The sequence below is a fragment of the Perna viridis genome, chromosome 7 (assembly GCF_037379345.1).
Source record: "Perna viridis isolate PV_CMFRI_1.1 ecotype Kerala chromosome 7, ASM3737934v1, whole genome shotgun sequence".
NCBI lineage: Eukaryota > Metazoa > Mollusca > Bivalvia > Mytilida > Mytilidae > Perna > Perna viridis.
In genome coordinates this window covers 10,647,171-10,662,343 of record NC_142451.1, presented here as the reverse complement: position 1 = coordinate 10,662,343, position 15,173 = coordinate 10,647,171, and the positions used below count along the sequence as shown (strand labels likewise).

The following is a 15,173-nucleotide window of genomic DNA, read 5'->3' as shown; positions in this document are numbered from 1 at the left end:
TTCTAACCTATGTCTGACCTAACATGTATTTGTTCTACTATTCATTTGTCTCCAACCGTACATGGGAAATACACATATGTACTTGTCAAATACGAATGTGTTGTTATGCTAGTCTTTTTCACACATTTCATGCTGCACAATTTTTGTATCCTTTATACATTTAGTTGATTTACAACAAAGAAAAATTTAGGAAAGTTACAAAACCAAATAATAAAAAAAAGCAACAACAACAAACAAAACAAAACATAATAAAAAATAACTCTCATTTGTATGTGAACAAATAGTTTGAATATGTTTCGTGAATTAAAAATGTTAATTGACTTAATGAACAAAAAGATGTAGTTGATAAAATATTTTTTTTTATTTCCTTTTAATAATTTTAAGGTAAACACATTCCATTTTTATTACCTATGAGAAAGGGCGTACATAACTAAACTACTTTCATTTCAACATTAATAACCTAATGTTTTTGCAGAACACGTATTTACTTATGAAAACAAATTGTAGTACATTTGTTTTGGTGGGTGTCGGCGGAGAAAACCTATTAACTGCAATGTTGTGTGTGAAAGTAGTCAAAATAATGTCCCAATGAGCAAAAACATGGAATAACTTTTAACCTTATCAATCAACCATTATTGTATTTAATTTAATTGGTGATTCATTCGTATTTTATAGAAATCTGTCAAGAAGTTTTCCCATAATTTGAAAGAGAATAATTCGTTATGCAGGTAAGACATTATATAACTCATATAAGAATATTTTTCATAATTCAAGAATTTATCGCATTCGTTTTCTTTCATCATTTATTAATAACCATCATGCTAAACGTTTCGAAATAAGTACATATTTATATCTACATAAAATTAGATATGTTCATGTACATTGTAAATTTATACAATTTGACGTAGAGAAATGACTTACAGTTTTTGATATGGTACGTTTGTAATTTAAGGATTAGTTAAAACAAAACCAAGAAAAGGACAACCCTGTCCGAGAGACATAGACAGTTGAAATAAAGCTTCATTTGAACAGGTGTTAGATTTATCTATAAATACGGCGATTATGCTGACAGTTATGTGCAGCTAATGTAACATTCCGTGGCAACACACCCGAAGCAGGGCAAAATGGTTTTTAGTTGCCAAATAATAATATAACGATAATATCAACGAAATTATATTACGAAAAGATTAAATTATCTAAATATAAATATTTGTTATTTTAGATAAAAAAGATAAAGAATCAAGTGTTATGCTTTTACATCTTTTTGATTTTATTACATATAAGCAGAGGTTTGTATATAACTTATGGTTTATTACGTTATTAATCATAATGTGATTTTTTTAAAAAGCAAACACAAAATGACAACATTGTTTAAAGTAAGTCTTATATAGAAACAATGTATTTATTACAACTTCACGGGTTTGAACACTTATTCAAAGGGAGACAAACAAAATATATCAAGTGATTTCGACCGGTATGATTAGATAAAAAATGAACCGATTATATTATTAGTCGTAAAGTATGTTTAATTTCAAGTTGGTCAAGTTTTTATTGCTCCTACCAAGAAAAAAAACCGAACAAAACAAGACACAAACAGCCTTGGGTAAAGAAATAATTAACAAACATTAATGTGTAGATCAGGCATACTTGGTAAATATATTCTTTGTATACGGTGATCTTCACTACGAAATGAATTGTTTTGTCCTCTCAAGTGAAAACAAACTTGTTGTTCTTGAATGATAAAAGCAATATTACTTTTAGCTGACTATCACTGCAGAAGGAAGGGCTTCGGTTGCAAAAACGGAGGAATTTGCAATAGAGACGGAACGTGTCAATGCCCACAGTCACGCACTGGATACGATTGTTCCATAGACAAAGGTAAACAGTTTACAAATGCATATTTTGTTACATACGGTACTTAATTTGTATTTCTTGTTTCTGTTAGTTTGCGATTAATCGAACTTAGTTCTCCAAATATCATGGAGAAACTAAAAAGGTTACAAAAGAGCAAGAAAAAATAACCGATTCCTATTGTTTTGGGCAGTGGCTGTATTTTCTTATCTAATTTTTTGTACAAATTACTAAAAACGGATAAAAGACTCCTTAAACAGGCCAAGACATTAAGTTTTGCGCCGATTACCAATTTTGCGATTTTAAATAAAAAATCAAATATATGAATCCAAATTGTCATTAATTATTCTAATAAATTTACACATTTTTACACACTGCTTTTGTTGTGTCATGATATTCCTCAGTTTGATAACATTTCTTGATATAACGATATTCATCGCTGATAAATTGAATGCAAAGGGGGCATATTTTTTGTATCTAGGCATATTTTGCTAGCCGCCGTTTTCCAGTGGAAGGTTGGAAATATATCATGAAATACTTCCTTTCGTCGTTCAATTGAATACATATGCTCAGATATGTTGAAATACACACCGTTTTGCTAATTGTACCATACTCAAACTGGTAAACCAGTACAACTTGTTAATATGAAAAATACCGAAAATATGTGAATAATGTGTGGTAAAAGCAACATAAGCAAAAAGACTTTCATCGATGAAATAAGCACGTAATACTGGTATTCTGCTATTCAAATTGCAAGTTGATGTAATTTCTTTTAACTGCAACACACATGTATGATATTCGAAGAACTTATTTTCAAAATGTATATTTGCAGGTGAAGCGAACTGTGATGATAACAAATGTAAGAACGAGGCTTTATGTTATGATCAAGGAAAATGTTTATGCTCTCCTGATTATTATGGTGATATTTGTCAGTACAAAACAGGTGTTTATTAATAAAGTAGTGTTTATCCTAGAACCAAGCAAATTGGGAAAAAGGCAACTAGTCGAAGAAGGCAGCTTTGTAGACTTTCAGAGCTACCTGAAATCTTTCAAACAAAAATTAATATATGAAAACAATACCAGTCAGAGCTATATGTAACATTTAACTTTGCAAAATAGTGATCGAAACAGTTCATAGTTGATTTATACTACAAATATTTCGTGCAGTTTTTTTTAAAGCATATCAATTTATAACAAGTCAATCCCAATTACCCTTTCAATTCTTTTTATTAAATCTCAAATCATAAATGGGGTATACTTGATGCTATAACAGTATCAAACAAATGACAAATTACTATTGCTTGAATGATTCTTAAATGAAGTTAGTATCCATACATAGTTTTGTAAAACAATGATTCAACTATTTATTTTATGGAAAAAAGGGAGAACTCGATTGATTTTGATTTCCTTAACCCTTCTGCGTGCTTTTGTTGATCAATAAAGTTTGAAAAATTAAAGTGTTAATTGATCATTATACTAATCGGTTTTTTTAAGTCAACAATTTGCAAATAGGCATACTTACTGGCCCAAGCGCAAATTGCTTCTTATACCATTATCTGTATTTAGTTTCAAACATAATACATAATTTTTTTTAGTCTTTTTCTGATTTTCTATGTAATTTCAAAGAGAACCAAAACAAAACAAAAAATAAACAAAAACAAAAACAAAAAAATAAAAAAATAAAAAAATAAAACAATTTGAGAAAGGTCAACATCATTACCATTATATTTGCGCGGCGGTCATTGACCATATTCATACGTACATTTCAGTGTGATTTGTTATATAGTTATCCGTTTCATATTTTTTTTTTCGACATTTCATGATTGAATTACGTTTTTAGATTGGTTTTCTTTCACTTTAAATTGTGATGTTTATTTTAGTGACATCTGAATGTCTCGGAACTGAAATAACTATGAACTTTGTTACCCCTAACGTTTTTGGAGGAAGCGCTTATATTCGTGATGCCGAGAATGACTGTACATTTTCGAAATCAGACGCAGAAGAGGCAGATTACACTAAATATTCCTTGACAGTTCCTTTCAATACACCTGATAATCCTTGTTCAGCACTCATAAACCAGACAAATGACATCCCTCAGGTAAGATTGTTAATTACGGTGAAACAATAAATTGTTTATTAAAACATTTGCTTTCTAGCATCAACTAAGAAAACAAATACTTGCATTGTTGTTGTATATAAAAAGCAAAAAAAACAAGTTAAATCTTTGTTCTATTACATAAGAATGATATTTTTAGGAGTTTGAAATTTTTGTTTGTGAAATGCCATTACCCAAGGACGAGCGATGTCCTTTTTTACTAAATATACGACGCATAAATCTGTCTTATCATTATTTTTACAGTCAGGTGACATTAGCAGATTTGTTGACGTCATTATCAGCTATAATCCATTCTTTGTGTCTAGTACAGACAGTTTAATTGTTTATAACTGTATTCACAAAGGTTCTAACTTCACTATGTTTGCTGAGTTAGACGACATTGGATTAGATGAAAAGTAAGTACACGAAACAAGCAAACACACACATTTGTGACACGTAATTACAGTTTATTTAAACATATTTTTATACATCAAAATCAAAAATCAGAATAAGACCTTTTTTATAACCAACTCAGTCATTGTAGTTAAAATACTTAACTATCAGTCGGGCAGGAGTTGATTCATGCATATCAAAAACTTACGGAACTGGTCATTTCTTGTTTAGAAGCAGTTAATGTCACATGATCAGTCTTTATTTGGTTGTTGCGCTTAGAATAAAAAAATATCGATTGTACAGGAAATTGGCATATTGCAAGAGTTATTGTACTTGATTTAGTTTGATTTTGTTGATTTAGGGGGAAATGAATGCAAGATTTTCTCATGAGTACAGATATGAATACAGAAAAGACTATTGTAAAATAAAAATATAGCATATGGAGACGGAAAAGCCATTGTTTATTCGGTGGGTTTTTGTGGACCATAAATCACCCATACCATAGGCAGTGACTGCATCTAAACAGACTGGTACTTAAAAAGAATTTAGCCTATTGTTTTTGAATGAATATACTGCAGCACAATGAAACCTGTCTCATTTTATTATACAGTTACTACATGTTGCTTTCAGAACTAATTTGAAGAAAGATGTACAGACCACAACATACTTACCCGTGAGATTTATCGTCATTGACAAGGACAATCAACCAATAGAAAAACCTCTCTTTGTCGGCGATATCTTCAAGCTGCTGTTTTACCTGTCAGATACCAATGGTAAATATAAAACCCTGTGTTGCCAAAATCTATCTGTCAACAACCGATGGTAAATATACGAAATCCCTCTATGTTGGCGATATCTACCATTCAAACATCTATGGTAAATATAAAGCCCTCTATGTAAGCAGTATCTACCTGTCAGATACCTATGGCATTTATAAAAAAAACCCTATTCTTTGTCAGACACCTATGGTAAGCATTAAAAAAACACTTTATGTCGCCGATATTCACCTAAAAGACACGAATGGAAAATATAAAAAAAACCTCCATGTCGACATGTCGACGATGGCTTCCTTAATCACTAATAGTTAATATCTAATCCCGCTATGCCGCCAAGATCTACCTTTCAGGCACCTATGATCAGTATAAAACTCTCTTAATGTCGGCTATATCTACTTGTCAGACATCTATGGTAAATAAAAGAAAACTATTATGTCGGCAATATCTACCCCTCAAAGGCCATTAGTGAGTAATAAAACTTCAATTATATTGGTGACGAAATCCACTTATCAGACACATATGGCAAATATAAAACCCCTCGGCGACATTTATCCGACAATTAAAAAAAATAAATTTCTATATGCAGGCGATATCTTCTAATTCTTTGCAAATAATTTAGAATAGAATTACACTTCAAATCATGTTTGATCTTTTACAGATGTTATATATACTTATCAAAACGTTCACGTTTCCCACAAACACTATACCTTAGAAAGGATAACGCTCAATAAACGTTTCGAGCGTGCGTATCAACGGACCAAACATTCACGCTTCTTATGCACAGGATATGAACTTTAATACTGCAATATTGTAATAATTTGTATTACTTGATACATTCCAATACCATATCGTAGCATTCCTGAAAATACGCGCTTGAGTGAATACACGTAAAACGATGGACGAATGGTCAAATTAGAAACATGCATATTTCAAGGACTAAAATAACAATTCATTGCTCTGTTTCTATATTTACATAACATATGTTATGTCCAGATATGACCTATGAAAATGTACAAGTTATCCACAAAACTGTTTGAGCTATTTAGTAGCTAGACACTTAGGTATCGACCGAATGTAATTATGTAAGGTAGATTTACGTTGTATTCGAAAGTAACTTCGTTCGTTTTCTCAGAAGATTGATTGATTGAGGAAACTTTTTGATGTGCGTTCGATTATACCATGTAAGTGTCTGATTAGTAATAAAACAATAAACTACCCAACCATTTGGTCGTATTACATATCAAATAAATTCTATTTACAATACTTTAATAGTACAATGGAAATTTATCTACACCATGACCGATAAAAAATATGAATTACGTATGAAGTATAAAAAGGTGAAGCTTTATGTAAATTAGAATACTTTTTGATGAAAATATCTCCTTCAAATATTCATGAAATTACATCAGGTGTAGTCGTTTTTCAAATCCATACATTATATAAACGAGGTCCTATTTTTGCATTTTTAAAACAAGTTATGAATGCTGACTGCATTACGATGATTCTTGTGGTTTACTACAATATCTCCCAATGTTTAGAATATTTGTATATAAAATTATCCATAGGTTTATTCATTAATTTGAATATGTAAATAACCAAATATTGTAACGTGTGGAAAAACAAAACAAAAACAAACAAAAACAAAACAAAACAAAAAAAAAAAATACAAAAAAAAAATGATGTTTAAAATTTTGTGATTGACGGATTGGTATTCCAAATCATCAGTGACTTCAAATAAGAGAAAAGTGACATTAAATCGCGGGAAAAGGTTATAGAGTGGAATTGTATATTTTATTTCACATGCTATGTATCGAAATTATTAACATATGCACATTTTAACTTTAACTGTGTGACTCGACCGAAGGTTTCGAATGATGATCTCTTCTTAATAATGATGAGTTGCTAATTTCCTTTTGTTACATTGTATGTTTGATTTTAGTTACTTTATGTTCTTTGTTGTGTATGTATGTTTTCTATGTCTGGTCTTTGTCCCTGGGGTGTATTCTTTTGACTACCGCTATAACTTTGGTTCCCTTGATCACTCTTGCACTCGATGGTAAAAGATGACAATACTTGTTAAGAGACAAAATGATTTTGTTTTTATTTCAGTGTATGAATCCATTATGATAGATTACTGTGTGGCTAACAATACGGTATCACAAGGAATGGTTCAATTTGACTTCATCAAAGATGGGTAAGGCATTGTTAGGGAGTAGGAGTGAGTGAGTTAAGTTTACAGTTTACATATTGTTAATTCTTTAGTTATCGCTCAGATTTCTTTAATATTTATTAGCTTCCGTCTGGGTATCTCATACCCAATATAAAGATTTAACATATGTTCTTTTTTTGGAATTGTATTACTGTACGGTCAATGATATGGGAATGATCTTTTAAGAACGAAGAAAGAGAAAGAATACTTTTATTGCCAGCTGCCATTTAGCACAATGGGTTGAATAGTTTATGCGAGCGTTCATAAAGAGTAAAAGATTTACAGTGCGCTACGAACTCGCCGGATGATAAAAATGTACCTAGGGTTGATTTTATTACACCCTCGTTTGATCTGACCTTTTCTTACATTGTTACTAGACCCGTTGAAGATAATTTTTGGAGCCTCCATTTATACATAAACCATAAAGTGGTAGGTTCTTAAATTTCAATGTATTATGATTATACATTTGTGTTCGCTTATATTCTATAGGAATTTGTCCGGCCAGTCGTTCGTCTGTCAACATTTCTTGTTTATTACTAATGCATTAGACTGATTTTATTTATCTACAATTCTGTTGAGTTGTGTTCTACAGCAAATATAAAAATCTTTCCTATAGGTAATGTTACCAAGAAAACCGCACTGAGAGGTTGTAATGCACGTTACATTGGCATCATAGAAAACATATATATGTAAAAGAATCAATTATTTGATTACATGAAAGTTCTCGCTTGGAGTGAATTTTTATTTCAACCTCTAAATACTTTTACTGTAATATTCAGCTGGTATATTCTAATCATTGTCTGTACGAGAAAGAATAATGTAATCCAGATTTCGTACTTTTTAATTGATAATTTTGTGCGTCAACTGGACCCAATAGGAGAACCGCTGATTGTCATTTCAACAATAGTTTGCGATAAAGCAAAAGCATGGATTCAGGCACAAATACATATCTATTATTTTCATTGGAACAGATGTCCAACAGATGATGGGAAAAACATTTTAGTTAACTCTGACGGACCAGTGGCGGTCGAGTTTTCTATACCAGGAAGTAATAACAAGCTACCAGCATCAGAGCTTTTGTTATATGCCTTTAAATTCAAAGGGACAACAAATGTAGGATTTAATTGTGCTGTGCGCATTTGTAAAAAAGGAGATGAAGAATTATGCAAGCCTGTAAGTGTATATTATATTTATAAGTTCACCATGCTAGTTCTTAATTGTATCTATCATATCTTCGATGGTATATGTAACTATAGGCAACATCCATCAATGACTACTACGCATCAAACCAAAATAGTGCACATTCCAATACTTCAATATAACTTGAATGCGATATATGTGTTTAACTAAAAGTTTAAATTTCAGAACAAAAAAATCACTTTACAATCTACTTTCAGAAAATGTGCTCATCATCAGTCGCCGCTGAAATAATAGAGTCTACTACAGCCAGAAACACTGCACCAACAACGCTAAGCTTTACAACGCCGTTATTAACTAATAATACATCATCTGATGAAAACAATATGGCATCATCAAATGCCAACAACATTTCAACAAATGTTACACGGAGGAGACGTCGGTCGTCTGGGGAGCGACAATTTTTATCTACCGTGCTGACGGTTCAGGAGCCACCACCACTTAGTGAAGTTCTCATTCTTCCCGGTCATATAAATCACATACAAAATCAAGGTAAATAGTAATAACAGGTCAACAGTAGGAAAACTGTTGCAATTTTATGTACACTAACAAAGCCTTCACGGTTGTATATTTATTTCATCAGTTAATATTTGCATTTAAAATATTATGTAAAAGGTTCATCAAACTGTTTGTTGTAATGCCGGTTTTCATATTTTAAAGTTAAATTAACCAAGGTTAAAAACAAAAACCTTCATAAGTGAAAAAGCATGCTTCACTCTGTCAATGAATGATTGATTGGTTATTATGGTTTAACACCCGAGCAGCAATATTTCAGCTATATGCAGGCGATGAACATGAAAGGGATGATAAAATGAACATGAACGTGGCATTCTTCCCAACACGGTGCACATCCATGGTTTGCAGTCAGATTTTCAGTATTATAGTCTGACAACCCCAGAATGTAACACGCCAGGGGTACCCCATCACGTGGGGCACACAACCCAGTTGCTCTGTGGACAGAGCGCCTAGCCCTGACTATTTTCTGAGCACTATTTAGTCGCCTTTTACGACAAGCTTAGCGCTACTGCAGGCCTATTCTTTTGACACCCGGACATGCACGGGGCTCACTCTGTCAAAAAGTAGCTATAACACCAGTATTGGAATAACTTTCTAGTTTTTGAAGAAACCCCAGTCAGCCTCATATTCATTACATGTCTGGGTCAAGAGTGAAAACACAACATCATCTATTAAAAAGTTAAATAATACAAAAACACCATGAAAACAAATTTACTGGAAAGGTTTTATTTAACAACGTAACCAGAGACCTTGGATGATTGGTAGCAGAATCGAATTCCTGAAGTGCTTCCTTATTGAACTGACATTTAAATTTGTTTCTACCATACTGAAATTCATCCGTAAAATTAAAATGAAGTAGATAAAAATGTGGAAATAGACATTTAACTTATAAGAACGAATGGTTAATTTCCTTGATTTTTTTATATTTTATTTGATTGCTTTTGAGGTGGTTAACCTTCATAGAAGGAAGTGAATGGATTACTTCCTTAAGCGAGTATACCGTGTGTTATTTTAACGTCCACAGCATGTTCCAATAAATCTCTGAAATTTCTTGAGCTATATCTCGTATAACATGCTGCATAAGGTATTTTAAACGTCAATCTCATACGAAACTATTTGGCCTTCATGTTGAAATCTGTTGGGACTTAGCAAGACATCTCATGGAACTTAATCAATGGTGTCAGCCATCATTAAACACATTAAAATGCAAAAAGAAATATACCTATAAAAATGTCAATACATCGAAAAACATATGACGTAAAACATTGCAAAACTTGAAACGTATGACTTAATGACGTTAACAAACTTGGTTCGGATGAACACATTAAAAATCGAAAACTTGAATCATTCAATGTCAGAGCACATGCGTTCTCATATACACATGCTTAATGTCAGGTCAAAGAAAGTAAAATGTAGTTAGATATAAACGCATCTGGCATTTTTTTTTTAAAGTTGTATGTTTGCTCTATCTACAAATGAAGGGATTGCAACGTTTATATGTTTTGAAAAATTTACGACCGGGTTACTAGTAATTCTGGTAGAAATTTTCAAGCATCACACTTTTTATAAACATAGAATGAATAGTCGAATAAGTAAACAAAAGTAGATTCACTATACGACAAGAACAGGTCACAACGCCACAAAATAAAAAAAAATACGTTTGAAAAATATGTTAATGTCCATAATAACTGCAAGTCTTAATATATATTGACGTCACAAGGTAAGGCTTATAGGTAGACTTCAGTATTTTGCAATTTTGTGACACAAGGGAGAGCGTAATTATTGATACTGTTGAGTTTTAACACTTTGTATAAGTGGCTATTTTTATTAGGACTATTATTTTGATTCTTTTCTAGAAGAAGACGACGACGACAAGAGATCAAAATGTGCTTTATCCCAAGATATTTTGATTGTTATTGTTGTTATGGCTACAATAGTTTTTGTGCTTTTAGTTTTAACGAGTATTCTTGTTGTTACATTGTACCGCAACAAGCGCCGGGAACAACTTCTTAAGAAACGTCACAGCGTAGACTTTCATTATACAATTCCAAGGCCGAAGCTAACCGAAAAATGATTGTGAAATAACAACGTATAGTTGATTAACTGACAAGCAAATAATGCTCTATGCTATATTAGTGCAGTCGTGATATTCAAACAATATATTTGATTATTCAATATGCGAAAAAAATATTTGTTGCTGCTTTTTTAATTATTAATAATGACATGTTTATCGTTTTTTTATCTGCATGCATTTCTAATTCTATTTTATCTGTTAAAAACGTCTTATTAGATCTAGATACAGGACATTAATTTGAAAAAAAGGTTATTTCTAAATAATTTATGTAACTAAACTTATTCACACACTAACACAGATACATGTGCGAATGTTACAGACCTTAATAAAAACGAATTTTAAGTAGTTTTTTGAAAGAATATTTTTGCGATTAATATCAACTGTTCACCTGTTACAAATATTTTATGCGATGGAGAAAATTACTAATGCATATTAAAGCACATTGATTATTGATTACTGATTACTAAGTCTTCTTAGTTGGTAATGCACCACTGATTTGTTTATAATTTATATACATTGTAATGAATGTCATTGACTTTGTTTATAACCTCATGTTGATCTTACTTTATTATATTATACTGTTTTTATTAGTTTTTTTCAGATACTTCTTAGATTATATACACCTACCGTATAGCGGAAAATTTTCAATTTTTCGAAAGGGTCGTTTAATTTTTGTCCGATCATTTTAAAGCTACTTCTCTATCTTATAAGTAATGAGTAGCGAAAAAGGGACCACTTAAAGTGTATTCCTCTATATTGGTTTAAACGCAGAATTAATCACCAATGAGAAGTCGCTGATTTTAGGTATTTTATAAAACCTTTTTTAAGAACAAATTCCAAAACACGAAAATTCACAAAAGATTTTTTTTAATTATTATTAATTTTACTTGTTACCTGTATTTACAAACTACATCAACTAGAAAAGTGAAAAGAAAATATTGATTCAAAATTAAATACTATTTCGACGGCAATACCATCATAACAATTTAAGGGAGAGATATGTTAACTGAATTGCTAGTTCAAAAAATGTCAAGAAATTTTAATGCAAGGAGTTTGTCATTAATTATCACTTCGAAACTGTAAAACATCTCTAAGACAACGGAAAATGACACTTCTATTCGCGACCAGCAGCAAATGAAAATTCATTGTTTCCATGATTTTGTTTTGTGTATCCCACTCACGGTGCTCTCAATCCCCTGACAAAGATTTATGAACTAAATCGATTATGAACGACACAAAAGAATATCTCTAGCAAAAATCAGAAGCGTATTGACGAAAAAAAAATAATGTTCCAGTATCTGAAGAAAATTTTTATCCATTTTCTTGAACTATACCTAATTTGTTTATACCATGTATATTTATTTGCTTATGTTTGCTTGGATAAGATACATTTAAATGATTATAATTAGCTAAAAATAAAAGTAAAACACTATGTGCTTCACAGTGCTGTGAAGTTTAATCTTTGATCTCTTTGTAAACCATTGTTATTGAAACGATATTTAATCGATTGAATAAAGATTGTGTTTTATGCAAAAACTATTAGAATGAATCACAAAGTAGAACACTGTGTTAAAAGCATTTTATTGAAATAACACGTATGAGTAATCCCTCTGCATAAAAATATTGCAAGCTGAGTCTGATCTTTCTGTCGAATGAATCATTTTCAAATAAAACTTCGGATTACCGTACCTGGCTAACAGTAAAATGCCAAGGATCTACAAACGGAGAACAATTAATAATCAGGACAATAGATGAAGACAGGTAAACAAAGACGAAAGAAAAGCAATAAAAGCTAAGTGCACAAATCGGGCACTTAAATTAAAGATTGAGTTATAGGTGCTCCGGTAGTGTGAGCCTTTATTTGTAGCAAAATGAGTCAGAGGTGTTCCGGTAGTGTGAGCCGTTATCTGTATCAAAATGATTAAGAGGTGTTCCAGTAGTGTGAGCCTTTAATAGAAGAAAGTGAGTTAGAGGTGTTCCGGTACTGTGAGCCTTCAATAGTAAAAAACAATTTTGATGTGTTTCCTGTAGTTTACGGCTTTGATGTTAGAAAATGAGTAACCTTTGATGAGTTAGACGTGTTTCGGTATTGTAACCTTTACCCCATCACACAATGTAGACAGTCAGGAGATGTTGATTATTAATGTGCCTTTGTACCTTATTTGACTTTAAGTTTGTCATGAAGAGTCATCGTTCTATTACTTTTGTTTTTGGGTCTTTAGTGCTTATTTAAAGGTGTTTTTACACTTACTGAAGACCTCATGGTGATTTCTGAAATTATTTACTATTTTAGTGTTATAAGATGGTGCTTTTGTTGTGTTTTCTCCATGTCTGTTTCATTTTCTTTTGAAAAGAGAAAATGAGTTATGTGTTCTTGTAGTGTAAGCCTTAGATAATAGAAAATATTTGAAAGACAATTATTGATCTCTATTGTTAATAAGAAGGGTCATTTAATGATGATAACTTTCATTATTTGGCATTTATCGTGATAATCTATTATTTATGGAGTTCAAACTGTTCGTTTCCAGTTTTGAATTTTCGTTCATCCCTCTGAGTTGTGTGATTTGTGCTTTTATGTTATTGTTTAACTATGTCTATCTAGGTTTAATCCACGAATTTCTCCTCAGTTCTAGGTTTTCTACGTATCGTTTTAACTGTGATGCTCGATGTTATCAAATATAGTCTATTCATTTGTCCTCCAACTTTCCCCGAAAGGTAGTCATTAATTGGTAAAAAACAATTTTCACATTCATTTGTGAAGAATTACCCAACCAAAGACTATTTGTTTAAAGAAAATTTTGAGTATAAATCTATGAAAACCAGAAATTCTGAACCAGATAATTCACTCTCAGTAAGTATTTGTAGCCAATACTTAAACACTTTTGCTAAAATAATACAGTTACAACCATAATACTAGACCCAAAACGATGCCCTATTCTCGGTCATAAGACTACACATATTTTATTTTCGCAATTTATCAATTTTCTTTCTTTTCAAAGCGATTTGTAACTCTGCATGTGTATTGAAACCACGTGAGCCTATACAGATGAACTGAGAGCATGATCGACTATAGTTTGTAGACTTACTTTTTGTTCCATTTTTGTAACTGCATGCTATTTAAGGTATTTATCTTTATTCTCTCGACGCTGCTCTTGTATTCTGTAGTCTGCTTTTATTTGATCTATTACCACAACAATTGTTTCTATTCAGTATTGAATTTCACTTTGTGTACTATTTTAGTCTTTGTCGCATCATTTACATGAATAATTTTATATTTTGTAAACCGGTTTTTGACACAAACACGTGCATGGAATTTATCATTGTTAGTTTAATTCTTTTCTTTAATCTCTAATAAAAGAAATTGTTGCTTCAATGTATATTTTAGAATCAGGAACAAAGTTATGATTCGTTTTTTTTTATCCATGTTTTCAGTCAATTTCATATTCTGTTTTCCTTTTATGGAAATAAAAACTTTAGTCAATATTTACGGATATTGGCCATTATTTTGAACAAAAATTAATCTCTACTAGTGGTTCCTTTAAATGAATCGGATGTCGGTCTTACGAAGCATTACGACAAGGGACAGAGGAACCTTAATTCACAAACAAAATTCTGTATTTTTTCTTTGCTCCTAAGTGCTGTCATTTGAATTCAATGTTAATGTCGATTTTAATTTATGATGGATTTCTATATTCAATAAACTAAAATGTTACCTATATTTAAGGATACAAGTTGCCATTTGTAATTTTTAATTGCTGATGCATTTTCTAGTTCAAAAACCTTAACTGACACCTATATGTAAGAATTTAATTAATCTTTTGTGATTTCATATATGGGATGCTTACAATTTACTTCTAACAAAATTAATGTTTCTAGCATCTGTAATTATAACATAACTTACTCCAATTGTATACTTGGTCTTTGGCACTTTTTTTTCTTGTCAAACATTACGAATGAAGCTGAAAAGGATGGTAAAGTGGTTATGATGTATTTTGAGTCGCTACTTTTGTGCATAAAGACTTATATTTTACTAGTTGGTTATTATTTTGTTGACACAATTAT

The 15,173-nt window shown here is 31.3% G+C and overlaps 1 protein-coding gene across 1 annotated transcript; it reads left to right on the top strand.

Moving 5' to 3' along the window:
* Positions 1 to 504: 504 nt before the first annotated feature.
* LOC148611288 (EGF-like domain-containing protein 2) lies at positions 505 to 15,141 on the top strand. The gene is made up of 11 exons (XM_088591685.1): positions 505 to 728; positions 1,223 to 1,289; positions 1,762 to 1,878; positions 2,684 to 2,794; positions 3,732 to 3,949; positions 4,211 to 4,362; positions 4,970 to 5,112; positions 7,225 to 7,309; positions 8,296 to 8,497; positions 8,722 to 9,013; positions 10,894 to 15,141. Exons 1-11 carry the CDS (start codon positions 723 to 725, stop codon positions 11,109 to 11,111), a joined length of 1,611 nt encoding a protein of 536 aa, XP_088447811.1. The 5' UTR covers positions 505 to 722; the 3' UTR covers positions 11,112 to 15,141.
* The last annotated feature ends 32 nt before the right edge of the window (positions 15,142 to 15,173 follow it).

Excerpts from the sequence above, each read along its gene's own strand:
- LOC148611288 (XM_088591685.1), top strand. Across the intron at positions 4,363-4,969 it reads GACATTGGATTAGATGAAAA|AACTAATTTGAAGAAAGATG; the intron begins GTAAGTACACGA and ends TGTTGCTTTCAG. Across the intron at positions 9,014-10,893 it reads AAATCACATACAAAATCAAG|AAGAAGACGACGACGACAAG; the intron begins GTAAATAGTAAT and ends ATTCTTTTCTAG.